This window comes from Cuculus canorus, chromosome 10 (assembly GCF_017976375.1).
Source record: "Cuculus canorus isolate bCucCan1 chromosome 10, bCucCan1.pri, whole genome shotgun sequence".
In the NCBI taxonomy this organism is placed as follows: Eukaryota; Metazoa; Chordata; class Aves; order Cuculiformes; family Cuculidae; genus Cuculus; species Cuculus canorus.
The window spans coordinates 13,998,204-14,026,029 of NC_071410.1; the positions used below are offsets into that span (position 1 = coordinate 13,998,204).

At 44.7% G+C, this 27,826-nt stretch overlaps 2 protein-coding genes across 9 annotated transcripts in view; one reads left to right on the forward strand and one right to left on the reverse strand.

The window, feature by feature from the left end:
* Positions 1-22,994, forward strand: part of PASD1 (PAS domain containing repressor 1) — a 106,789-nt gene extending 83,795 nt beyond the window's left edge. For 7 of the 8 annotated variants that reach the window (XM_054075349.1, XM_054075353.1, XM_054075350.1 and 4 more), the window contains 12 exons: positions 2,203-2,309; positions 5,035-5,182; positions 7,253-7,334; positions 8,909-9,032; positions 9,757-9,866; positions 10,346-10,432; positions 11,400-11,558; positions 12,020-12,217; positions 13,062-13,258; positions 14,044-14,136; positions 14,863-15,070; positions 16,250-22,994. In XM_054075349.1, the coding sequence (XP_053931324.1) occupies positions 2,203-2,309; positions 5,035-5,182; positions 7,253-7,334; positions 8,909-9,032; positions 9,757-9,866; positions 10,346-10,432; positions 11,400-11,558; positions 12,020-12,217; positions 13,062-13,258; positions 14,044-14,136; positions 14,863-15,070; positions 16,250-16,420 (1,684 nt within the window). In that variant the 3' untranslated portion in view covers positions 16,421-22,994. The remainder of the gene's footprint in view (positions 1-2,202; positions 2,310-5,034; positions 5,183-7,252; positions 7,335-8,908; positions 9,033-9,756; positions 9,867-10,345; positions 10,433-11,399; positions 11,559-12,019; positions 12,218-13,061; positions 13,259-14,043; positions 14,137-14,862; positions 15,071-16,249) is intronic. The other variant, XM_054075355.1, reaches the window with a different exon arrangement.
* Positions 22,995-23,140: 146 nt separating this feature from the next.
* Positions 23,141-27,826, reverse strand: part of TBC1D8B (TBC1 domain family member 8B) — a 36,886-nt gene continuing 32,200 nt past the window's right edge. The window contains exons 18-21 of the mRNA XM_054075346.1: positions 27,612-27,695; positions 26,669-26,725; positions 26,257-26,354; positions 23,141-25,915 (exon numbers count right to left, since the gene is read on the reverse strand). Coding sequence (XP_053931321.1) covers positions 25,505-25,915; positions 26,257-26,354; positions 26,669-26,725; positions 27,612-27,695 — 650 coding nt within the window. The 3' untranslated portion in view covers positions 23,141-25,504. The remainder of the gene's footprint in view (positions 25,916-26,256; positions 26,355-26,668; positions 26,726-27,611; positions 27,696-27,826) is intronic.

Genomic DNA, 27,826 nt, shown 5'->3' on the forward strand with positions numbered 1-27,826 from the left:
CACAGCAGCTGACACTGAGGTGTGCCGTCAGCAGGGGCAGAGGGTACCCACCATGACTTGGAATCGGGACCTTTGCTATCGTGACGGCAACATAAATTGGAGTAAAGATAGATAATGTAGAAAGGACTCCATATATCTGGATAAGCATTAGAAAACTAGGAAAAGTCTGTGTTCTGGGTCTACGTGTAATTATGTGTGGAGGAAGAAAACCTGTCAACTTTGATAGTGACCTATGTCTCTTCTTCACTGTAGTCCTCTCCTTATTTTCTCTTCATTTATTGAAAGGCTCTCTGAAGACTGTGCATGTCCGTTTGCACAGCAAGTTGCAGGCCTCAAGGCTGGAACTTAAGTTAACAAGACACTTAAATTGTTCCCCAAGCAAGGCAGGTCGTTGTCAAATGGCAGATGAGGAGCATTTTGTGGTTGCTTTTTCATTTAAAGAATTCTAGCAGAAGGAAGGAAAGCAAAATACTTTTCCTGATCAGCTTAGATGTTTATCTGATGTGCATCTGAAAGGCATTATTTTCTTGAATATAGCACATTGTTAAAGACAGGAGGGATGCTGGTGCGTTCTGCCAAAGAGACAGCAAGGAAGGACACTTTAATAAATATACATATTATCATCGTTAACAGAAATCTGGGTCACATGAGGAAAAGGAACACAGTGCTCTACGAGAAGTTATTTGACTAAATAAAGCTCTATTGCGGCAGAAACTACTGTGTTTCAAGAGATTTACCATCCAGAATTGTAGAGGACTGCCTGTTTCACCCAACCCCTTGTACTGGGGTTCAGGAGCTCCTGCCAAGACCTTGATCCTCCTGGGGCTGCTGTTGACCAGCTGTGCTTCTTTCTCCCGTTTCCCATTTTGTGTTAGACTGCCCACAGTTCTGGGAAGGGGAGAGATTATAGACCTACCATGGCTCTCTTTAGTTGAATCATCTATGCTCAGATGTGGAGCCGCCAGGGCAGGAAAACTCACATTATTATCCAGAAAACTCAGGATTGATCCATCCAAACTCAAATGTGCGTACACGTAAATAATTTTTTTGCTCGTATTCTGGGCCATTTTATGGCATCCACCTTCCTTAAGAGGGTCACTTGACGCACCAAGGGAAGGGCAGCAGGAGAGGCATGTCTGATCGGCAGCGACGCCTTCAGACTGCCCTGGTTTTGAATCGTTAACCATTTTGCTAACGCACTGCTGCCTTGTTCCTGAGGAACATGCTGAACTTGGCAGGTGAGCCTTTTTCTATCAGCATATCCAGCAGCCAAAACAAATAGGTGGAGCCAATTAACACAAGTCCTGCCTCACCAAGTACAGTGCTTGAATTGGTGTGAGCAGGAATGTACTTGAGTGCTAGGAGACAGAAGCTGGCATGTTGATGTAGGGACTAGGGGCAAAAATAGTGTTTTTCTCTCTCACATTTCAGTATTCTTTCATAATCATAAGCTAGCAGACTCCTATGAAGAATGTGCATAAGTTCAGCGTTGTTATGACACCTTAAAAAAACTTGTATTTTGCCAAGAAAATGGAAAATCTAGAATTGACAGCAGAATAGGCAGGTAAATAATTGCAAAATGCCCATCTAAATAATTCCTCAATTCCTTCTCTGCCTGCCATAGAAATAACAGTCCCTAAAATCAGTCCCATGCCTATTCTTATCTTTACTACTGGCATAGAAACATTTTTTACTGGTTATAATTTCCTAAGCTTTTCCATGGGAACAATCACTCTTTCTTTTACCTAAGCTGGTATTGACACACATTGAAGCTTCCCACTTACTCTTCCCTCTACAATTACTACTCGGATGACATTTACATCCAACCTACTGGATAATTTTACTCGAGCTCCAAGTTATTATGCACACGAACAGCCATAGCGTTTCTCAAGCTGTGTGTCTCACAAGCGTGCTTAATGAATTGAGTCACTTGCATACGTACATGCCTTTCTCTACACCCACGTAATGAATAGGCTGTGAAACAGTAAACACACACCTTTTCATTTTCTCAATTTTTACCTCTCCCTCGCTTTTTTTTTCCTTGTATATGTAAGTACATTTTGTGTATATGAAAATCCACTCCTGATCTTCCTGCCAAGTGAACATAAAAGATGGGTTTGGTTGCTAATATCACCGCATATCTGCCAGGATGTCAAAGTGTCAGGTTTTGTGCTCATTCCCTGCCCTTTGCTTCTCTTCTAGGGCTCCACCTATTATAGGATATTTACCCTTTGAGGTTCTGGGAACGTCAGGGTATGATTACTACCACGCAGATGACCTGGAGCTTCTTGCTAGGTGCCATGAACACTGTAAGTTCCTCTCCTTCTGCTCCATGCCTGCCTTTCATCTTGTTTGTTGCTAGTGCAAAACCTTTTACTGTCATCGCAAAAAACGTCTTTATCTGGGGAGTGAGGAAATTCTCTCTTTCCATGACAGACTGTCATAGCTGATGCTTACCTGAGAGGCTGAATCTCTGCAGAATTCACTCAGAGCAGGAACTCTTTGTGCAGGTTTCCCAAACTGGCAGATACCCTGGTTGAGCACAGGTTGTCTGAGAGTGGAACGAGATTAATAGATGGGAAGGTAGAACTTTACGCCCTCTGCCCCTGGTTTGTGAGGGCAACCCCAAAGCCCGGGATTTTTGTTGGTTGTCACAGTTCCTGGGGTCTTGCTGTTCCCCTGGGCTCTAGAGTCAGCCAGGAGTCTCCGCTCACCAAAATGCCTTTCAAAAGCAACATTTGGATCGCCTGCCTGCGCAATTAGATGTTGTAAACCTCGCTTACTGCTATTAAAATGCTTCTGGAGATTCAGACTCTTTTTGAAATCCAAAAGTACTGAATACAGATTCTGTGTGAGTGAAGGTGTCTCATTGTTGGTCAATGTGAAAGTAAAGCAGAAATGCAGAGAAGTCCACTTCAAGCTGATGTGTGGACACCAGAGACTGTTTATGAAGTTTGTCTTCATGTGAGGTGAAATACTATGACCTGCAAGAGCCCAGGAGGAGCCAGGTCAAGAGGAACACTTCTGCCAGCTGCTGAGGCACCATGTCCTGATGAAGGCTGGAGCTGATGTGAGGAAAGATGTGGTTCACTGTTAATCAGTGTGCTTTTCCTACCAGATGAGCATGTGGAATCTTTTAACCCTGAGTCTGTATTTTTCCATTTTATTACGCACACTTCAGACTGAAGTATTGAGCCAGAATTAGGTCTGTCCTCTAGCTGGTTAGCATTGCCAAGCGCTGTGATGAAAGGGAACTATGCGCTTTGTAAAAGGCATCTATGTAATCAGATATTTTACAGAGAAATATTATTTACAGGTTTCCTGTTGGGCAAACTCTGTATCTGTTTGTCTCTCTGCTCTCTCCATTTGAAAGGAGAGTGTTTCCTCAAAAGGAAACAAAGACACCTTAGACAGTGGAGAAAGGGGGATGCTGTAATTGCTCTGAGACGGAGAGCGGCACAATGCAAGGACACCGGGAAACTCCACAGCCCGCCAGCACACTGGAGCTTCATCTCTGAGTTGCAACCCACCCCATGTCTAGCACATACCCTCTACCACTTCCATGTATAAGATGCTAAAGGACTTAGTAGAGAATAGAGAATTACTTCTCTGAATGTCAAGTTTCCCCACTCCCCTTCCCTGCCGGCTTTTCTGCCCTGTCAAGGCAAAGCACTGGTACAAAACAGGTGGTGGGGAAATCGGTTTCCTGGCTGAGCGCATGAAGGAAGCTGTGAAAGGGGCTAGACGCAAATTATATCAAGTACAGCAGCGTGAAGATGGGAATCTTAAAGGAATATTTTAACTGCTTTCAAGAACAGTACTTTTTAGTGCTGTTTGCTTAAAAGACCGTTCAGACAGAAGTGAGCTACTTAACCAGACAGTGTCCTTCTGGTAATACGTGCATGCAGTTTGACATTGACATAGACATAAACTATACTGAGAGTGGGGTCAGATCATTCAGCAGAGAATCTATTTAGTGACTTAGGTTCTACATCTTTGCTAGCCGTGGATCGCCTCTTACGTATTAAAAGAGTATTTGCACAACATACCTGAAGTAAAGGATACTTTAATATTACTGTGCCCGATGACAAAATAAGGCACTTGCAAAGGTACTATGGAAGTTGCTTCAGGAATTCTCTGCCAGGACTAGGAGCTGAGTGATCCCCAGCATGGTGTGTTAGCCAGAAGACCTTTGCTAAGTGCTTCATCTAAAGTACATCAGTGTTAATGGGATCACTGAAAAAGTTCGTCCTAATATTTAACAAAGTAGAGGTGTGCAGGTGAGCAAAAATACTGGATTAGTGTGGCTTCATAGGTTCCCATTCATCAGGTTGGCCATTCCAGGCAGGCATATTGCCTACTGTGAAGTGAAATAGTTTGCTTCAACCACATTTATATTTTACTTTGTATTAATTATGGGTATTTTAAGTGAGCATGTTTCATTTTGTACTCCCAGCAGTCTGAGAACAATTAATGTGATTATTTAATGTAGTTCCCCTCATTATGTTCCAGCTGTATTACACCACTTGAGATTTTTCTGGGCATGCCCTGATAATACGCTCCAAATCTGGTGTATTCAGGTCATCTCTTGGAAGAAAACTCTCAGTTAAACTGCTAAAACTTCACTACCATATTGTTTTGTGCTAAGATCTTGACTTCAATACCCCAATCTTTGAAATGCATTCTCATGTACTTTTGCAAGGCAAATACTTTGTTTAATTAATGTTACATATGATTATTTCGGGGGAGCTCACAAATAAGTTGTAAGAATGAAGCTGTTGTACAGTCACGCCAGTTATTATAGGAAAATCCTCAAAATAGGAATGCACACTCTTGAAAATCAGTAGCAGAAAAGAACCCAAATAAAAGCTCAGTAGATGGTTGTGTGTCATCTGTCATGTTTATAAAGCCACAAGAGCCATTTTTGTGCAGCAGCAGACTGCAAGAGGGGTATGGGACCAGGTGGTTTTTCTCATTGCTTTCGCACCATGAATTTTCTGTTTGCTATAAATGCTTTCTTTTTTTGTTTAACAGTGATGCAGTTTGGAAAAGGAAAGTCCTGTTACTACCGGTTCCTGACCAAAGGCCAGCAGTGGATATGGCTGCAGACACACTACTATATCACCTACCACCAGTGGAATTCCAAACCCGAGTTCATTGTTTGCACACACCTGGTAGTTAGGTAGGAGCAAGCACCAAACACTTCACAATGTATGTCCCATGTGCCAACCCATTATCTTTTCTAGTTCTGTGTTAGCCAAATATTTGCTGTGCACATTGTCACACTAAGATGCAATGTGATTCTATAAAACTATTATGACAGGGAACATGGGGAAGAGCATAACATGTTTTCATTAATCTCTTTTTTTGCAATGGGGCCAAAAGTATGGAAGCCACCGTTGGCCAAGTCTAGCAGTGTATTACATTTGCCTTTTATCCCTAGTGATGACATGGCCATATGAAGAATGAAAGCTGTTAAGAATAGATGGCTTTATGAGCATGAATGGGGTCATACATCTTCCACAAATCCTTTTGATCAGAGCTTTAAATATTTATGACTGGAAGTTAGCTGCTGTCCTACCAGCCTTGTTCCTCACCTGAAATTCAGCCCAGGATCCCCCCCTAGTGGGAAGCTGCTTGTGCTCAGTTCCAGACTGGTGCTGGAAGGCAGAGCGTGCGTGGGATGCTCTGCGATATGCACCTTCTGGAAGGGGAATCTGCTTGATTACCACTGTCATCTCGAAAAAGATTGTGTTAAGACTGAGAATATATTTAATGAAAGGCTCGGAAAAAAAAATGACACACTGGTTTGCTCTATTAACTTGAGTATACACATCATTCACTGCGTCTGTCTTTACTGTCAGGAATCTATTAGTGATTTTTTTTTCTGGTCCTTCTTTTTCTTGTCAAACACCTGGAAGGACAAACACTCGTAAGCTGGGATATTCTGAAACAGACTGAGAACACCTTACACCAGTAAACAGGTGTAAGTGATGAGCGTTGGGTGTGCTGATAGAAAGCTATGTGGCAAGTGTTACCATAGGCACATGTTAGACAGAGGGACTGCTTTTGCACTGCCTTGTTTCTACCATCCAGGGAATTTCGCTTCACTTTAACCTCTGAATTTATTATGCGTGAACTCTTTCTGCTTCCAGTGCCTCTTAAACCTAGGGACAGTCCTAAATAGAGTTTGAAATTCAATTCTGTGTTATATAGTTAAGGTTTAGAATATATTCTTGAAACACACAATTTCAAGTTTGATTTCAGGAAAATTCATTGTCTACAGTGATATAAATTAGTTCAGTTCAGCAACGTCTCTTACCTCCCACAAGCTTTATGGCCCATTAACATTTCAGCACCCTAAATTCTGGCACCTTTCAGTGCCCATGATTCATAAGCACTCAGAGAGTCTTTAAAACATCCTCTCCAATTTATCCTAAGGGTGAATCATGTGTCATTGTTTAGTGCAAATATTTTATTATTTAAGAGAAAAAATAGTGAGGAAATCTAATATACACACTTAGAGGGGCATTCCTGAGGATTCTTGCACCTCACAATGCAGCAAGTTATGTTCAGAGCTTCCACCAGAGTGCGGGTGTTAACTCTGGTGTAACGTGCTGCATAGCGCTGTGTGGCCGTCAGAAACAGAGGACCTGACCTTCTCCTCCCCACAGCAGTGGCTTAGGTCTCACTGAGCTGCTATACAACATGCAAAAAAAAAAAAATGACAGTTGATCATCAGCAAGTTAGAAAATTAATATGCATTTGCTATGGCAGTTTACAGAACCTGTAGGATCATTTTTCTGCCTGATATGCAAGAAAGGCCTCTGCTTTCTTAGGAAACTTGTCCTGAGGACAAAGACACCTATTTTATCTTAGTAACCAAGTGCACTTTGCTTTTAGAATAGTTTTGCTTGAAGACACCCAGGGCCAAATTTGCAAAGGAGTGCCTTTGTGCTTGGAATGATTAGGGCAATTAATCAAATCGCACAGGCTCTGCAGTGGGACTGGGACACTGCCCTGTCGTTTCTACTCTGTGGATGTTCAGCAGGTGCAGTTATTCACAGGTTGTGAGGCTGTATGATAATGTTCCTCTAAGCACCTTTTATATGAGAGAGAATGTGTGTATGTGCTGTGCAAAGCTTGTGACTCAACATGAAAACTCCTTAGAGATCTGTACAGTAGGAGAGTTGCCATACAGTTAACAATATCCAGATTGAAAAAAATGAACTTTTTTTTTTTTTTTTTTCAGTTATGCAGAAGTTCGAGCTGAGAGGAGGCGAGATCTTGGCCTTGAAGAGTCATCTATTGAACTGGCATCCTCTTCTCTAAAGGTACCGTGTCCCTTCACAGGTGAATGAATAGGTGCTTAAACAAACTGAGTAATCACTTACCAACTGTAAGAAAATATCTGTTCCTTGTTCTTCTACTCCTTTACTCCCATCTCCTTCACTTAGGTTATGACTCGGGCAGACCCTGAGAAGTTTTCCACTGCATGGCTCTTTGTTCAGGCATATAACTTCAAATTCAGTGGTTGCTTTGCTGCTGTTCTGCTGGTTGTTATCCTCAAGACCATTACTTAAACGATAGGTCAGACCACCGCAGTTCAGAAGCAGAAAAGCAGAGCTGGAGCTGGGGGCTGAATTGCTGTACCTCTCACCATTAGTAAGGCACAAAGGATCCAAGCACAGGGCATGTTACCTGTTTTGTTAATGCCACTGATACTCAAAGGATGGAAATTAAGGGAAAACACTTATTCCAGATTTCAGCTCTGTTTATTGGGCAGGATCATATCAAGTATAGAATTGTGACCAGCGCAATAATTTCTATGGCTTGAATCAGGCTGGCATCCCAACACGCCTGCCCAATTAACAAGGTTATTTTAATTACTTTAAAATTCCTCCTCTCAGTAGTTTACATGCAAGACCAATAATCAAAGTAATTTCAAGTGGATTGTTGTGTTAATTATCATTCCATTAGCCTTATTGGTCTTCAAACATTATTTTATAGAAGCCATTTATGGGATGTATGGGGCAGCTGAGATGTTTTGCACTTGAGCAAGAACTATCTTGCAATCAGCCGCTTCTCTGTCATCACAGCAGAATTCTGTGTCTTTTACCCCTTTCCACATGGTAGCTGAGATATTTTTCTGCAGACGTTAAGCTGCATCTTTTGGTGTAAGGCAGCTGAAGGACAGGCAGAGCAATCACTCTCATTGCTTGATCTCCTGAAGGAGAGTGGGAATTTGGGGAGCTCCCTGAGAAGCATGGAAACGGTGGTGGAACAGCCATCGTGGTCACCCATGCCCTGCAGATGAAACAGTTCCGTATTACCTAACAGTTATGGGCTGTTCACCATGAACCATCAGCCAGGTGTCATCTGTTACTTTGATGTGACAGCTCCAAACCTGTTAATATTCAGTAGCTTAAGCTGTTCTCCACTGTGGATGTGCTGCCAGGTTCCTGACCAGAACAGCCAGCTGGGAGCAGCTGCTGCCAGGGAGCAGCAGGTAGGGTTGCAGTTCTCAGCATCACCCGGTACCTGTCCCCCAACGGAGCCTTTTGCTGTAGATCCCCACAGCGTTTGCCCCATGTGTGGTGCATCACCCCCGTCATTATTTACTGCCATCTGACGGGTGTCCCAGACAGAAATGTGTGGTACTGCCCCAGATCCAGGGAAGCCAGAGGTGTGGTCCTCTCTGCACAGGGATACCTGAAAGCTTTAGGGTTAGCATTGAGGGGCAGACCGAATACTGCACCAGGGTTTGGGGGTGTGGTGATGCTGTGCTGGCCCTCAAACACCCAGTCTGATATTTTTTTCTGTGAACAAGCGGTCAGGGAGGTGTAGGTCCCCTCTAGCACCATCCTCTCCCGCTGATGGTTGGTCGCTTGTGCTTCACTCCCTCCAGAGCCACAGCAGCTTTCTGGACGTGGGGCAGTGTGGCAGCAGCCAGGATGCCAGCCGGGAAGGAGTCTCACTGTCATCTCACAGCTCCCGACGCTCCTCGCATACCGCCCTCTCCGACTCTGCATGTAGGTGCCAGCGCGGTCCGGGGCAGCCGAGCACGGGGGCAGGGAGCAGGCCGGGGGGCAGCCTCCAGAACAGCGGGGTTTGGCTGGAAGTGACCAAATCGGGGGGGAATGGGGTGCTTAGCACCAGGACTGATGTATTGTGCCATAACAAGTTATGGTATGGCATCAGAGCCGCGGCCACGCGCTGCCTCATCCTCCTTAGCCCACTGCCAGTGTGAGAGCAGCTTTCTCCCCATTTGCTACCACCTAAGGTTTGTGGTGGCTTAGGGGACAGGAGGTGCCTCACTAAGCTGAGACAGTTTGATTGATCCCCGAATCTCACTGGCAAAACTTTTATTACGGTGTTGTTTGGTCGCTGATGATAATAAACCCCTGCAGAAGGCTGCCCGCCTTGCTAGTACCTTCATGCCAGCTCCCTCAAGCGCTCCCCCGCATCCCTCTGTGACCACAGTGCTCGTGTGGGGCCGTGGCTGGGAGCTGGCTCGGGGGCTTTTCTGGAAATACATGCCAAGGGAACAGTGGGAAAGCTTATCTGGAGACACTCATGGAGGGAAGGCTGAAATGGGATGTCAGCATCAGAAGAGTCAGGTGGAGAGCCAGAGGGACCATGGAGGGGCAGTCTGGGGAGCAACTTTGGCAGCGTTAGGGTCACTGTTTATCCGTGTACATGGAGTTCAGGGTTAATCAGGGTCTGCTGTATCACACTAAACCATCTCTTTTCCAGCCACATCATCCATGCGACACACAGACACCAGCACGCCCACCCGGCCGCCAGTGCCAGGGGCGCAGGTGGAGAAGGCAGCCCTACGACTGGCGTCAGCTGCAAGTGCCCAGGTCAGTGGTTCCTGCAAGCAAAAGCCTTTCTGATACCATAAAGAAATGACTTTTATCAAACCTCAGAGAGGCTGGATCTTCACCTCTGAGGGTGCTGGGCCTGAGCACGGGATTTCTCAGGGCTATAGGGAACACTGCTGCCCAGCAGAGCCAGCAGAGAGCTGCTAGAGGGTCCTCTGCTGCCTTCCTTGGGGGTTCAGTTTGCTTATCCAGGACAAATACATTCTCATGCCATGAGCCCGCTTTTCTTGGAGTTTGTACACATGAAATGGCCTTTATCCAAAAACACGGATGCTGACACTGATGACACACAGCGGACACACAGAAGCTTTAAATTCTCACTTCAGACTCATTCTCAGATCTCCACATGGGGTTCTCTAATTCCCTGCACTTGTTCATCACTGGTATGAGCTGGTAATGCACCAGCTCTGCACTAGAGGTGCTATGGACCTATAGTAAGGCAAAGTTTTCATTTCTAGGCCATAGCAACTCCTCAAGCCCCTGGTGAACACCTCCCTCAGCATCCCGTGGCTCAGCCGGCAGTCCCCTCTCAGCACACTGTGATGGTATGTGGTTTGTTTTTGTTAAACTCCCTGCTATGGCCAGTCAGCAGGGCAGAGTTGGTGGCTCTGGTTCACTGCTCTTACCTCCTTGCTGTCTGGTCCCACTGTGTGAGGGCAAGATTTCAGTGCCCTTTCTGTTGCTGTTACTGAGATTTACCTGCAACAAATTTATTGCACCAGGTTTTTTCAGCAGGGACATAGAGGAGGCAGGACGCCTCTAAGGAGACAGCTTAGCAGAAGGTTTACACTTGGCAAAACCATTAGGGGCTGCTGAAGGCTCATCTTTGAGTTGCTAGCAAATAACAGCAGGCTGATAGAGTTTCAGAGATAACAGCCCAAGCATTTCCTTGCCCTGGCAGAGGAAGCAAATGTCATGTAAGGTTTCAGTTGGGCCAGAAAAAGAGAAAAAAAAACAAAACACCAAGAAAAATGTGGGAGTCATAAACTGTAATTATGAGGTCCATCCTCAGAGTTTTGTGGTCAGTGTAATAAACATCAGACTACAATACGGGGCCTGAAGATGACCAGCGCAGGTGTGAAGGATGGGTTCCAGGGTGGGATTACAACCAAACGTGGGCCTGGCATTTGGCAAATGTAATCAGCAGCACAGCTGAAAGCCCTGCCTGGAGGTGTGGCGAGGGTTAATGCACTGTCTGCCACAAAGCACGAGTGGTCCGAAATCATCAGGGTGTCAGATTAATGGGACAAGAGAGTCCCATCCAGAGACACTGAATCTTGCAGAAATTTGACAGACCAAGATCTGGAATGAGGCACCGAGTGAGAGCCAGTTGTGCTGCTGCCCGGGAAGTACAGTAGCACTTTGCTTAGATACCCAGTTGCTGGGTTTTGTCAGCGTCCTATTTTCTATGGCCAAAACTGGAAAGCAGTCGTTTTTCTGAAACCAGCATCAGTAGGAATGTGAGTAGCAGGACAGTTCCTACTCTGTGGTCTTTTTCTCTGTTTTCTGCAGCCAGTGTACCATTTTCCCACCCAGCTGGGGATGATGCATCAGCTGAAAGAACAGCTGGAGGAGAGGACACGCATACTTCAAGCTGACATCAAGACACAGCAGGAAGAGCTCCACGTCATCAAGGAGCAGCTCCAGCTAGTGCAGGACTCCAACTTGCAGGTACCCACTGCCCCCGGGGGTCCCACACCCACAAACCGTTTGCTTTTCCTTTCAGCACACAGATTGGTAACAAAATTGACAGTGGCAAAAGCATTTAGAAGTGACCTATGGATAAATTGGTAGTTTGGCCTCAGATGTGGGAATAATGCCTCCTGAGAGATGAGTGTCATTGGTATCTGCTTAAGTATTGTATCAGTGATTTTCATTATTTAGGAAAAAACAATGGCAAGCTGATCCAAAGTGGTTCAGTGGCTGGTTGTTATGGCTGGATCCTCAGTGCCATTCCTGCAAAATGTGAGAGGCATAATGGAACTGGAAGAGTCGTGACTCTGAATAAATATTTGGGTACAAGCTAACATTTGATTTTCTATTACTCATGGTTCATTTTGCCCCTGGATTTAGAGATGTTGCTGCTACAGTGCTGCTATAGGTAAAAACTCGTGTGTCTCTCTTCTTTAAAGATGCTGATGCAGCAGCCAATCCCCATTGTCTTTAACAACGTGCAGCAGCCGAGCCCCCGGAGGCCACCACCAGGGACACCCAGGCAGACGACAGCCAAGAAGTCACAACAAGGCCTTATGGGCACGAAGCGCTACTGCGGCACCCACCTGCCATCACCTCGCCAGTTCCTCAGGGACCCCTGTGGCACAGCCACCCAGGTCGCTGGTTCCTTCATTGTCTTTATCATGCCTTTTTCTGGCTTTTTCAATACTTGTCTGCTGTGTCCCTCTGCCCACATCTCCTCTGTGTTGGTTTTACTCCATAGCTGATGTTACAAAATTTGTGTTGAGTGTCAGTCGTGGATGATGTCATTCAACGGTAAAAATAAAAGCCAAGTAACCTAAAAGCCTCGCACCCTGGGGACCGCTGAAGCTGTCCTGGTGACCAGAGAGGAACTGAGTGGGAGGTTTGGGCTCTCAGTCGCTTCTGTTTGCCATTGCAACATGATGCTTGTTTGTAGCCAGTGAGAGTTGTGACTTCGCAACATGGGGAAGTAGGCATTAATTTTAAAACGTTAATTTTCTTCTGCCTGAGAAGCCTTGAAAGGAAGCTTTGAAAAATCAGTTGTTCATCACTAGACCTAAATCCACTATGTAGACAGTCACATTTCCTTGAGGAAGAACTGAGGTTTCCAAAAGCAAAAGGGATCAAAAGCAGTAGCTTTAGAGGAAAGATGTGACACTCCTTGGCGACTTCAGGTCTGCACTCGTCGTCCTCCCTTCTTAAGCTGGTCTCTTCTTTGAGCCTTGTGTGCCCTTACCTTACTCTGTCCTCAAGAGACCGTCTGCCTCTGCCACTGGGGATCCCAGCACCTGCCCTGCAGGGGCAATAAATGTGAACAGGTTGGTTGTCCTGAATGGATACACTGTTCCTACAGCTGTCTTCAGGGTGAATATCCTGCTGTTCCTTCTCCTTTTCCCATCCACACACTAGAAGCAGTTACTTTAGCAGTCTTTGAGGGAGCGTTTAAAACTTAAATGGTTACCTGTGTCTTCATTCCAGGTTCAGCAGCAACACTCAACGAGAGGAAACCAAGCCCAGCAAACGTGTCTGCCAGGGCAGACGAGCATTTCAGTGCCCCTCTACAACAATCCCATGGTGTTTTCACAAACACATCCCATTACAGTGACTGCACAGATGCCGACTGACAGCAGCGAGAGGCAACCGCAGTCTGACTACAGCCAGGATAGGAGCCTCAGGTATGAACGCAGCCCTGATGGGACCATCCTGACGGTGGTGACGGAAAACAGCAATACGTGGGTGGTGGGCAGGGTAGGCACATCTGGGCTCACGAGGGTGATGATCTCTGGGTGTCACAGCAGGGGTGTAGGACTGTTCCCACCTACAGAGATAGGGGTTGATGTTGAGCCCGGTGTGCATGCAGGCAGGGTGCTGTGCACACCTTGCTGTACCCTCAGGGGCCCGAAATCTTTTTCCCTCTGTTTTTCCATTGATTGTCCATGTAGCTCAATAACCTTTGGACATCTGCTGCTGTCAGGGGCAGCAAACAGGAAAAAATAGCAGTGGCAGCCTTTCCCAAACCTGCATCTTATCGCTCTGAAGCTCCAGGATGTCTTTTATTCAGCCAGGACAAGTGCCGTGGCAAAGCCTTTCTTCCTTTTGTACAAAGCTGGAAACATCATATAAAACATATGCAACTGCCCCAAACTCTTCAACTACCTTTCATGGAAGTTTCTGCAGACACTGCCTTACCAGACTGAGCCATTTTCAAATCTTGTGTAAGGAAACAAGCTGTAGAGATCACACCATCTGTAAAACATATTTCTTACATGAAAGATTTAGCAAGTTTCAGCTCGCCTCTGCGAATGCGTTAGACAAGGTGATAATAAGCATCCTATTTCATTCACTTTTTTCAGAATGATGGTTTGATGCTTTCAGAGAGGATTTTCAGGGATTTTCTTCTAGACACAAAAATTTGGTTCTCTTCCTTCCCTGCCCATCCTCTGTTTTTCTTCCACCGCAGGATGCTGTTGGATCAGTCTATCCAAGCCATGATGCCCACTGCCAACAGCAGTGGCCAGTCCACGCCGAACAGTGCCAGCAGGCAGCAAGGAAAGTGAGTCTTTGTTGACCCTTATGATCGTGCAGTGTTTTAGCAGGAGATGTTATGGCACTGAAAATTATTTTAAAAAACTCGTACGCGATCACACAAACATAGTCTCAGTCTTAAAAGAAACAAAAGCTCTGCTGGTTAGAAGAAAAAGTAATGAGTATTTTTTAACTATGAAGAACTTGATGAGAACTTCTTCCAAGCGACAGGTGATAGAACAGGAGGGAATGGCCTCAAGTTGCACCAGGGGATGTTCAGAGTAGACATTATGAAAAATTTCTTAACCAAAAGGGTTATTGGGCACTGGCACAGCTCTCCCAGAGAGGTGATTCAGTCCCCATCCCTGGCAGTGTTTAAAAGGTGAGTAGATGAAGTGCTTAGGGATATATGGTTTAGTAGTGGACAGGTACGGTTGGACTCGATCTCAAAGGTCTTTTCCAATTAGGCAAATCTATGATTCTATAACTAGAATGCTTTGAAAAATAATATTTTTTTAAGCATTTTCTGGCTCTTGCAAAGCCTGAAACATTTAATCAAGTAGTAGAGGCTATGTACAGCCTTAATTTTCTGCAGTTCCAGCTCATGCTTGATAGGGACAGGGAAATCTGCGGCCAGCGTGTTTTGACAAACCGTGCTCCAGTCTGATTCCTGCGACACTTGGGCTCCCCGGGGCCTGCTCCAGTGTGGGGGTCTGGGCTTGGGTTCTCACACCTTATTTTCCTCTCATGGCAGATTCGTTGCAGAGCAGCAGATCTTGCCTACCCCAACACAGATGCAACCGATTACATGTAGCGCCGTCCGACCTCCAGCCCCATCACCTGTTTTCTCCCCGTCACTGATGATCCCACACACGAGCTTCACATCCCACCAGGCAAACACACCAGTTCATCTCCACCAGTGGCCACAGCAACAGCTTCAGCAGCACCGTCTATACCTTCAGGTAATGGAGATGGAACAGGTTTGTGAGGGTGTGCCCTTGGGTTTGGTTTGGGTTTTTCTGAAGAAGTCAGGCTTACCTGTCTAATCAAACCTGGCCAGTGCACCTGCACATCCTCCATTCCCGTTGTATCTGCCCGTACGCAAGGGCTCAGCCTTTCCAGGCTGGCTCTATGCCCGTTCAAGGCCATTGCTTCCAACCAACTCCGTTATCGCTTAGTGTTGAAAAGGAATATCTAGTTCTTCAAACACAGCTTATCATCCAGAAGAGCTCTGTTGGGAATCTTGCTGTAGACGTGAAACATGATAAGCTCTTTTGAAAACGTGTCTCCTGCTGTTATGTCTCGGTGTAGCCAGGGTTTTTTATCAGCTGCCATCTACTGCTTTCTTTGAATAAACTGGTGTTTCACAACACAAGTCTCTGGAGAGGGCGATTCTGGTTTTTCGAAGCACGTGCCGCACCAATGACGTGCCGAGGAGAGGGGTTATTGAAGCTGTTAATTAGAAATATGCTCTCCAAGACTTGCCTGGTGGGCAGAGGTAAGCTGTGGTCCTCCAGGCAAAGACAGCAGAAAACAAAGCAGGAAGAGTAGGTACAGCTGAAAGTAGCCATGCAGCAGCGCTGGATTTAGAGTAAGAAATTAATTGTTGTTGTAAGCAAATGTGACACAAGTCACCTGAGTTTTGGGTACATGTGCTCACAGGCTGCACTGAGGTCCTAAAGCCACGATGCCTTTAATGGGAGAGGTGAACCAGCAGGTCCAGATCTCTGGGGTACCGGCCATGGGGTGGTACATGGACGGGGTCGCTCTTCGACCTCTTCACTGGTTGTCTGAAAATACTTTCCATAGAAGAAGTAAATTGTTTATCCTGCAGATTTTACCTCGTGTCCAGATAGCTTTTGAAGGACTTCATTCCTGCTGGGCTCCCCGCAGGGCTGGCTGGAAGGACGAATGGATGGATGTGTCCTGCTTCCCCTCTGCTCTTTAGGTGGTGTTAGTCATGCTGGTAGCACCAACACCCCAAGCTGTTTGTCCACAACTTGCAATCGTGATGGGTAGAGGTTACCTTTAGGGTTTGGTACTTGCACTCCTGGGTAGGAAGCTCAGCACCAGCCCTGCAGCTGAGGGAGTGGATGGATGATAGGGCAGATCTGACTTGTCGGCTTTGTGTCTTCCAACAGATGCAAGGTCCTGAGCCGGTGCCTGGTGGTCCAACACAGCGTATTTTCCAGCCACCCCACACCCCACAGCAGAACCCCCTGAGCTACTTCCTCCACCCACAGCAGCAGAGCCGCCACGTGCAGGGCCAGGCGTGCAACCTGCCCGACCTGCCCGAGATGCAGCTGCCCTGAACACCAGGTCCAGGAGGCAGGGACCACCTTGACTGCAGCGGCTCAGCGCCACAGGCACGCGCAGAGGGGAGGACGATGCTGTCAGAGCACAGGACAGGTGAGGTCGAGCCCCACAGGGAAGGTGGTGGCCAGAGGGACGGTCCCCGCCAGGACTGGATGGCTCTGGGGGCACCTTGTCGGTTGGGATTTACATGCAGCCGCTGTATGCCCTCACCCAGCACAGCAGTGCAACTGGAAGGTGGTGGCTTTCTGGCCGCAGGGAGGTTATTTATCAGGTCGCCACGAAGATCGCTTTGAAATGGAGAAAATCCTTTTCCATTCAGGACTTAAATGCTGAAAGTCACTGTGAATTTAAGCCCAGCGTTTGGAGCACATACACAGACTGTACCAGTCCACAGGACACTGTTGGATTGCCATGTATATAACTTGTTTTGCTGTTGTAGGTCCAGTGTGGATTTTTTTTCCTTTTTTCTATACCTCAGTCCCTCAACTTTTTGTTTTCCAGGAGATTGGATAATGCTGCTAATTTACATAACACCACTTTTGCCTGAATTTCTTACTGTTGTTATACCAGCTCACACCGCAGGTAGTAAAATATTTGTCGTGTTATATTTTGGTTAACAAGCGTAAATTTATATGGTTTTTACTCCCTGTAGCCAAAAAAAATTTCAGGTTACAGACAAAGAATCCTTACTTGTTCTTTTTTTGGTTGTTTTGTTTCAAGTGATGTAGTTGTGTCTGTTTCTATACATGAAATCAAACAAGCAGGCATAGAACAGCATATGACAGCAAACTTTGTGGTTTTGCTAGGTCATGTTTCAATTTGGCAAACCCGAAACATATGCTTACAATGACACGAGCGATGTTACAAGCCCGTAGGGTCAGCAATAAATTGTATTTTTGTAAATTGTCACATTTTAACTATATGTTTATATTTATGAATTGAAAAAAATGGTTTATTCCTCAGTGGGTATATAGTTAAGTGTCCCTACTGTTTGTGTGTTTCCAAAGGAAAAAATGAAAATGTATATTTTTGAGGACTTAGTAGCTGGTTACTAACTTTGGGCACTGTTAGAGCTGAAACGTAGGAGATGGGTTAGGCCGTTTCTATGAGCTTTGCAAGAAAATGGTTATTCAGGACCAGGTCCATCTAGCAGCAAAGCTCCATCTGACAGTCAGAGCAAGGTTTAGGGACAGGTTAGCTCATAGCCTCTGTTCAGTCCAAGCAAAGCGTGCTTTTTCTTTTTTTTTGCCTTCTTTCTTTTTGGCATTTGTTTGGTTTTTTTCCTTGTGCAAGCCGCTCTTTGGCTCTTTGCAGCACCACAACAGGGGACACTGATTCTTACTGATCCAGCAGCCTTGGGCACGAGCAAGCCCAAGCAGCCCTGTGTTTCAAGAGAAGGGGCTGAATGAGAATGTTAGCAGGCAAAAAAAAAACCAGATCTAGCTAACAATGTGTAGATCTGTAGCGAGAGATACCTAACTCTGTAGATGTACCCGTGTCTAGAGCCAGCTTGCTCGCTCTCTCCCCCAGCCCCACGTTTTCTGTGCTGCAGCACTGGGAGGATTTCACTATCTTTGGGGCCAGGCATTAGTGTGTGGGCTCGGCAGCACGAGGGCTGAGACAGATCGCAGCAGCCTGACTTTTCCAGAAAGCTCAAGAACAAAACAGCGGTGTGACAGATCTGCCACAGACGTGGTTTTGGCTGCAGCCTTCCTGCTGCCTGGCGGGACGTGATGTGACTCACTGCCGGCCGTGCCCCTGCCCTGTTGCACAAGGGGCTGTTTCCTACCCACTGTTTTTTTTCCCTGGTGCACCCAGGAGCGTTCGTGGGGTTGGTGCGAGGCACTGGGCTGCTTTGGTGTTTCAGCCAAGGCAGGGGTGGGCATGCAAACTAAAGCTGTGCGAGCAGCCAGCTTTCCACAGCCCCTCTCTTGGCAAAAGCATCAGCGTGGGTTGGTTTTGGCTGGGGTGTTTGGGCACACACCTCCCAGGGCTGCCAGCTTTGATGGAATGCAGGTTGCAGAGCCTCTCAGCCACAAGCAGCATTTTGGGGATCGCAGTGGGCCATTGCATGGAGCTGAGGGGGTGCCCAGCAGCCTTTAGCCCTGGGGTTGCATTATCGGGACTAATGCCTTGCAAGCGCAGTCCCTGGCTGAGACCCAGCCCAGGCCACCGCACCCCAGCCCTGGGCACCGGGGGCTGAGCAGCTGCTCTTGGGCACAGCCTGAGCCTGGCCACCCACTGCAAACCCAGTGCCACCGCACCGCCGGCAAAGGAATGCGGAGCACCTGCCTTTGGGGTGCAATCTGGAGCTGAAATAACAGCCTCAAGCCCTGGCTCTTAGAACCGAGTCCCAGGGAGAGCATGGGGTCTTTACATCCCAGGTGGTTTGTGCAGCAGCGCCAGGTGCAGGGCTGCAGCAAGGGCCAACGTGGAGCCTTTGAGGTAGGAAATAATCTTTTTCAGATTTTTTTTTAAGCACTATTACTTTTAGAGTCTCCCCATCCCAAGATAATAGGGTTGCTCATGAGGTTGGGTCAGGAGGCGTTGCTGTATTTTGGGGTTTCTTTGGGTTGTGGCTTCTTTTCCCAACCCCAAAACCTTGACACATAATGTTAAAGGTGAACACACACACATTTTTGTTAGGGGTCCACTCTTGTATGCGATTTGCGGCTGGCAGGAGGGAAAGGCTGTACATTTCCCTGTTTTGCCCAGTAAACCTGCATTGCCCCAACACCCCACCACGGCTGCTGTGCAGTGTCCCATCACCATACGTGAGCCCAGAAACGGCAGGTGTCAGTCAAATCTTGGAGGTGGTTGCGGTTGGGACCAGGAATTTGGAAGGAAGGGGTTGGGTTTTAATAAGAGTTGGTAGGGAGGTAGCCAAGGCACAGTAGTTTTCTAGCATTGCTGTGGCTTTGAAAGCAAGTCCAACAAAAGAGGGTTGGGGGGGTTTGGGGTGGTGGGTGTGCATGAGGGGCTGTGCCAGGGCCACAGCCCTTTTGATGGCAGCACTGGGCTGCATAGACTGGGAGAGCTGGGTTGGGTGGCACCGCCGCCCCTGCTTGCCCTCTCAGTAAGGAGCACAGGAGATTTGCAAGGATGTTTACATGTTAGATTGGCCTTGCTGAAACAAGAGACCAAAAAACGCACTTTATCCTGCGCCCCCTCCATTCCCAGTGCCCACCCTAGACCCTCGCCTAGGCGTGGTGGGTGGCTGCACCGTCCCTGGTGCTGCCTCTTTCCCAGACATACTCCGAAGGACAAAATCCCACAGTCCCTCTTTGGGGCTTACTTGGTCCCTGCTCCGTCTGCCTCCAGTCTGGGGGAAGGCTGAGTCAGGGTCGTGGGAATTTTGCCTTATATTGTCAGTCACTCTCAAAAATATATATGAATAAATAGATCTCTTTATTCAGGTTCATTTGCATTTATTTACCTCGTTGTTAGCCATGGCCTGTGGTTTTGGGATGCATTTGGAATTGAGGGTTGCCGGTAGGTTTGTTTCGAACAACCCCAGGTGCTTGTAAGAACACGCGTGTGACTTATTGGTGACACGCTGGTGTCCTATCAGCCATTACTGTTCTGAGGCTTTCTAGTACAGAAGCACCTGTATACTCTCTCTCCTTATATATATATATAGATACATATACAGATATATGTATTTTTAATATACATATAAATGTATGAACGTGTATATCTATATATGAATATAGATAGGCCACACAATTCCAGACCTCTGAAAACACAGGCTGCTTTAATTAATAAAGTCTTGCACTTTTAGCGTATTTGTACATATAAGCTAAAGCCTGGTGAGTATAATCGGGCTGGTTTGACAAACAGTGAAAAGTTACTGTATATATTGTACATACTCCATGTAAAAGAAAAAAAGAAAATAAGAAAAAATCTTAGAATAGAGGATAAATCTTGTTTTATTTTATATGATGTTGAATATAGATACATTTATAAATGTTACTGTTCTTAAAAGTATTTTGTAATGGGAAAAAGGAAGTGTCTTATGAAGATGAACAGTAAAGATTTTATTCTTGTCTTTAATCTATGTCCTTGCACAGCTCCATTGAATGGGAGCCCATGCATTTTGACAAGCTTTAAACAGATTGTACAGAGTATTTTAAAAAAAAAAGAAAAAGAAAAAGAAAGAAATAAAATACTGCTTGTAAGATATCTTACACAGTATGCGCTGGTTTTATTCCCTGGGTGGTATGGGTCTGTTGGGGATGTGGTCGTTGCTCTCCAGGGGGGTCAAAAGCAGCAGCCATGCTCAGTGCCAGAAGCAATAGGGGCAACGCATAAATTAGAAAAAACAAAGCATCAGAGTCAACGTGGACATGTCTGCACACTGTAAATGTGTTAATTTGGATGCAAAAACCAAGGAATGGTGCTCTTCCTGGGCTAACTCACTTGCTGTCTCGGCACTGAAGCAGACTTAGGCTCTATGCAAGGCTAAACTACTTCCAGGCTTCAAAATCTAGGTCTCCTCTGCATTTTTCCTCTGCTTCTGGGGAGGCTGGCATCCTAGCAAGGTTTTTGGCTTGGTCCTTGCTTTGGAATGCATAGACTAAATGTGGCTTTAATGTGACCAATGCTTTTGGAGGAACTTCTCAAGCAGTCCACCATGAGAAATAATAGTGCCTCAAACAGATTTTTTTTTTCTTTAAGTGAGATCAAGTTTTATTTAATACTATTTGTCTTACAGTACTTCTGCATACAATACATCGTATAAAAAGCCAACCTGCCAACACAAACGTGTTGCCTTCTTGGTAAAGTGACAAAGCTACAGCGAAAAAAGAAAACAAAAAAACAAAAAGACAAAAATATCCTATTTTTCTGGAAACAAACTGGAGTATTTCTTTTTTGTTTAGTCCAGATAACAACTGCACTCGCAATGTAGAACCGTGCACGGTACACTTGGATGAGAAACTTTTAATAAAACCACCACACAGCTATTTCTTAGTCACTATGGTAGCAAACTTCTAAAAATACATTATTATCTAGCCATTAGAATGATGAACAAGTGGCTTGTTTTAGGAATGGACAGAAACACAGAGCGCTTTTTCTGAATCACATAGCAGTGACCATTTCCATGTCCCATGAAATGCTACCGGCTGAATTACAAGCAGTTCCGCCCATGATGGAAAGGGCTTATATTTTTATTACTATTAGATGAGCTATTCCCTCGCCCTGTGTGTTCAACCCTGAACTCAGCGCACAAAGGGGTCAAGCAGCCAGCTCCTCGTGGTGGTCAGGGCTGCCACCATTCACCTGGAGCGCAGGGACTGGCCACGAGGTCCTTGAGCAGCACACTCCTCTGCATTGTGGGACCGAGGGAACATCGCAGCTCGGCTGGCCATCCCCCTGGGCTAACGACTACGTTCATCTCACGTGCATAGCAACAATAATACTGGCCCAGGCACTAGAAAGGACTGTGCAGGGCATGCCAACAGCCACTGAGAATGTTTCAGGGTAAGTAAACGCGGCATAGCTGCCAAGTCACGCTGGTGACACTGCAGCATGTAGTGCAATCTTTAAACTCTATGAACAGCATCGCTAGTTTTAGCAATCTACATCCTACCTCCAGCTGTCTATTTTGTACTGAATGCTGTACATTCAGTTATTTCCTGTGACTGAAAAAAAAAAATACAGATAACTTCATGAAAACTGTTACATAAAAAAGATACGGTAAAAAAAAGACGTGAAAAAAATAGATATGTGAAATGACACATCACTTCTTACTTAAGCATGCTGCTTCCTGTTGGTGAATGAACTGTTCAAAGTTCAAAAACACTTCTAAAAAACTTCCAAGGTACAATTTGGATGGAAAGTCCCCCCTAGGGAAGTAGCTGAGTAATTCTGGGTCAGACTCTGCAACCACCAGACTCCTTCCTAGCACTTCTACTTAATGCCCAGCTCCGTGTGGCTGCTGACCTCCTGCCACAGAAGTGTGGACACCTGCAGCATCCTAATGCAATGGGATGTGAATTTGGGTTCATCTTAGCATCACCAAGAACTTCAGATATCCATAAAGCTGTATCATAGGGTGGTCTCTGTCCCTGACTATGCAGACTGAAGACAAAGCATCACTCATTGGGACTGAAGAGAGGGAAAAAGCTTCTCTTGCTCTAGCTCCACCAATCCCAACTAAGCCTGAACAATTTATGCACTGGCCTATCTCCACAACAGGAAGGGAGCTAGACACCAACTCCAGAGTGACTCTGTCACAAGCAAAGCAGAAGCATCTGTCAGTGTTACGGCACACTGTTGAAACAGCCCAGCAAACACACTTCTGCGTTATGCCACCTGGGAACAAGCTGGCATTTGGTACATCACTGCCTCCCCAAAGGACCTACTCGTGATCCACAGGCCCAAAAGGAAGAACCTCCCAGTTAGTTAGGCAGTTGCCTGAGTGCTGCCAGCCTGCTGAAAATGACTGTGCTCTAACCTCTGTCCTGATGAGGCTGAATGCCTGGCCGCTTTGAGCAGTTCTTGCTGGATCAACGTGCAGGTGTATTACAGGAACAGTTTAAAAACATTATAATTTCCGGGAAAAAAGATATAAACAAATTGAACAGAAAATCAGTTAATAAAATATAAAATTAAAAAGCAGTTAGTTAATAAAAGTTAGCGTTCCCCTAAATATCCTAACTTCTCACCTTAAATCTTTACATACATATATATACATATATACATATATCTTTACATACATATATATATATATGTATGTATGTATGCTGGTAATCTCTTTATACATAGAATAGCTGACACAAGCTACTATATAATTGGTAAAGGCTCTACAGATTTTTGAATTGACACTAGTAGAAAATGATATTTTAAAAAGGTGCTCAGTTTTGCATAACCAAACCAAGTTGTCAGGAGAGGCTATTGTATTTTTCAGGTTAACTTCAGCATAGTTTTCTGCACATAGATTGTAACAGCTTGGCTCGCAACCAGAAAATGTCATGGGAGTTTCAAGACTTTCATATCTCTGTGCTACTTTGCTTCATAAATAGTTCATGGCTTGGACTACTCCTTGAAATTAACAATATCCATCATGAACTGCAAAAGCCTTTTGGATAGGAAGCGGCATTTATATACTAGGGGCCCCATTAACTTCAGCACAGCTATTTGCAGAAGAATTACTCACTGAGCAAACCTTATCCAAGTATGTCCTGGTCTAGAACAACAATATCCTCTGCTTCGTATTTCTAAAACAACATTAGGAAAACAATGAGTGAGTAAATACATTTTAAAACTAACACTGTGTTGCCCTGCTTTGCCTCTAAAACACATACACATGAAAGGATAAATTAGCTTTTATGTTTTATGCATAAAAATATAAAGTATTATATTGTATCAAGTGTAATTACTTTGTGAAGGCTTCTGAAATAGATTTTGGAATTACTTTTCATTCAATAAAACTTTATTTTACATTAATACCTGAGAGTATGGGGGAGAGTAGAAGAACTAATTCATAAATTCATTGCTCCTGATCAAAACTGTATTCTTTAGAAGCAACATGAGAATTTTAACACTAACTGCAATGGTGGTATTTCATCAAGTGCTTGTAACACAACTCAGAATTTCACAGTACTCCTCATTCATATTAGTACTGCAAGAAAAAACCTCAGTGATTGATACCACCCCCATTCTGTTTCTTTACAAAAAACATGCACAGTATAAAACATAATGCTGCTCTGCAGAGAAAGTCTGTCATACAGGCTTCAGAAACAGCCAGTTTTAAATAGTTGAGCAGAGAGTCCCAGTTGTCTTTTTTTTGTTGTTGCTAAAACACAATGTCCTCCCCTCTTTCTCTAAACCCATTCTAGCACCAGCTACTAAACGTTTAAGGTCAACATTTATGAGCATTAACGCTGGCAGAGCTTGCCTCCACAGGATCTTTAATATAACATTTTTTTATATATTAAAAATTTCAAGTCAGATTCCAGAAGATTTTCTAGTTGCCATGAGTCCTGACAGATAGAAAATATTACAGCAGCAGCAAACCAGAGCGCTGTGGAAAAGAAAGAATAATTACTAGGTTGAGGTATGGACTTGGGGTAGGCAAAGGAGCAACTGCAACCTGTCCCTAGCTGAATAGTGACTACTGAACTGCTAACTAAGCAGCAGCTAACGATGGTCTGTGCTTGGGCTTTCCAAACACAATCAGAACTATACATTTCATCAACATGCTCCTAAGAAGCCAGCAATGACTCCTCTTGCAAGACAAATGACAACCACCATGTGGTCAGATAGATTTAGACACTGCTTTTCCTCAATTTCAACAACCTATACTAGCTTTTGCATCCGTGTGCAGCCTGGATGATCAAACAAGCTTCCATCCTTTTCAACTGCATTGTAGGAGAATTGGCATGAAAATGTTAAAGAGAACTCATATATAGGCTGAGATTGAAAAGCAGGAAACCACTTGTTTGCTGCAAAACCAAGACGCGGGCTGGGAGAACGCAGTCTGCAAACTGCCAATGAAAGGCTGGAATCTGCAAGAGACCAGGGCCAGGGGTAACACCAAAGCAGAGTAATTGAGAGCAGGGCAACTTCCATCTCTAGCCTCATGCTCTTGCACCTACCATAGCCTCTAACCTTAGTCTTCAACCTGCTTTGATCCCACTCCACATGCAAGTTTGGAAATAACTAATTAAACTAACCTGGAAGACAACCTCTAAGCTGTCAATGCTCCTTTTAAGTGAAAATGGCTGGAAGTCATTCCTTTTATCACAGTAATAGAAATGAACCTTAAGCACACAGCTGTTGTTCAGATAGGTTTGAAATAGGTCACTTCCAGTATATCCAAGAAATGTTGCATATTTAATAACATGGTAAAGACAACTCAATATTCAGTCCATTCTTTTGAGTAGAACTTATGAACAATGCAAGAAAGTGATTGTGCTTTGAACTATTTTTATTTACATTACATACCAGTAATCTGATATTTAAAGCTACCTCTTCAAACTCCATTTCCTATGTAAACACCGGGCTCCATTTCCATAGTAACAACTTTCATTTCTAAGTGCTTTATGTGGTTAATTCAGAGTCAAAGGTAAAGAAAATTACATTCTGGTTCTTGCTTTAAGCTGTAAATTTTTAGCACTCTCTATTTTAAGTTTTATGTCATGAGGTTTCTCAAAAAATCTCACAAAGGCTGGCTCATTTAATAAGGATGCCAGGATCTGTTCAAAGGCAAAAGACCATTCATGGTTCCCTCTCAAACTCTGTGCTCTGCTGCCTTCAAGCTGCTCAGAGCTGCTTTCCTCCTGCCCTTCGTTAGGGATTTCAGCAGGCACTTCTGTAACAGCAACTGAACTTTTGACTGGCGATGTGGGATTCTGCAGTCTTCTCCCAACTTCTTCCATTTTCAGCAGGAGGCTGGTAACCACCGCTATAGCCCGATATAACTGTTCCTCCTCAGGATCCCCATGGAACAGATCGTACAGAGTTTTTGAGAACTGGATGAACTGAGACTATAGAAAATATAGAGAAGACTATTCAGAGCACAGCAACACAAATATCCTGCTTCACTACATGTTGTGATCTCAATCCAGTGTCCGCCACTTGGCACCTGGTACAACTGCTCTAATGACAATATTGGAGTAGACCAGCCCTGATAAACCTAAGCGTGTCTGAATGCCCCTCTCTTCATAGGCTTACAGTTACAGCAGCTGAAAAATACTCCACAGTCAAATGACTAATGTGAAGGTCTAACATAAGTGATCCTACAAATCCTTTAGAAAACTACTAATAGCACTCAAAGGATAAACAGCAGTCAAAAATAGATTAAATAAAACTCAGACAGAGAGTCTACCTGATTCATTCTTGGCAAATCCTTAATGTTTTCTTCTTTTTTAAGAAGTTCATCTTGCCATTGCTTCAGATACGCCTGAATGTCAACCTTCCCCTTCCCTAATTAACAAAAAGCAAAAAAAAAAAAGGAAGTGAACAAACAGGAGCTTCCCAGGAGGGATGCTGAGCAAAAGAACTGGCCTCCTCAATGTCATTCCTTCTCAACAGAGTGGTGGCACCAATAACAATAAACAATACTGCTTAGTATCAGCATTTACATTACCCTCTCACACCCCAGGACTATACCTGTTAAAGTGGATACATTAGCACTACACCAGAGATGACATTACTCCATATACTTTGTCACCATGCACTTTCCCAGCTCTGCTCCTCCCCAAAAAACAGTTATCAAATGCATCTCCAGGATTCTTTACCTTTTTCTGGGCTGCTTTTCAAAGGATCACTTTCAAGACTATCCCCAACAGATGAAACTTCAGTTTTGGAGAAGAAAAAGAAGAAAGAGGTCATTTATTTGAGAAAGAAGGATCAATGGTTCACTTCCTTTTACCAAAAAGTCCATCCTTAAGGAGAAAGACCCTCACCAACCTCTACATTCTCAACACAGATTAGGTCAAGAAGAAACCACATGGTAAAATTTGTACACCTTCTATAAAAATAGAAGCCACCATGGTGACAAAAGAAGCTGCAATCAGGTATATCAAGCAAATAACCTTCATAATACTCATCGCCTGTGTCTTAAACAGTGGTGAGAACAGTACCCATATATTACAGAGAAGGTACTTTTGGACAGTTTTTGAAAACCAGAAAGGATCTGTCTTCGAAAGCAGTAAAACCATACAGCTTTCCAAACAGAACATTTTATCAACTCCATGAACTTAGACCCCACAAAACTTTTTCAGCTTACTCAATTTTAAATGGAAGGAAGGGATTTTATAACACTTGCTTATGTGCCTCAAAATAATTACAGATTTGGATATCTTATTTCTCAAGGTAGGAAATATCATCCCTTTTTGCCTTGAATGCAAAAGTGAAATGGCCACCACTTAAACCACCACCGCAACAGGTTGCCTACTGTGCTGAAAACCACTGACCAAACACACTCCCCTATTTCCATGTAAATGCCCACCGTGTTTGAATTTAATCATCAGACTAACTATCCACAAATTCTGCACCACTTTATGAATATGTAACTATCTACAGTAGGATTCTTGTTAACAGTGATATGATTTACTGACAGTGTTATGATGTACTGGATTTACTAGTTTTCAGAAGACAGCTCCTCATTTTTTCACCACAAGATAATTAATAGATTCCTCTCAACATCCTGCAGGCAAAGCCTCACACTTTGGAGCTTACCACTGAGTTGGCTGAACTGGATCAGTTCTTCTTTTGAAAGATCACCCTCTTTGGAAGGGCTTAGAGATTCTACTTCTGTAAAAGCTGCAATAAATAAATGAATAAAGCTGTTTTGGGGCTCTCAAGCTTTATCAAAGCAGTGATAAAAAGCAAAAGCTTTGTACAGACAAGTGGTTCCTATGAAAAGAAATGGTGTTGGAGCAGTCAAAGTCCTT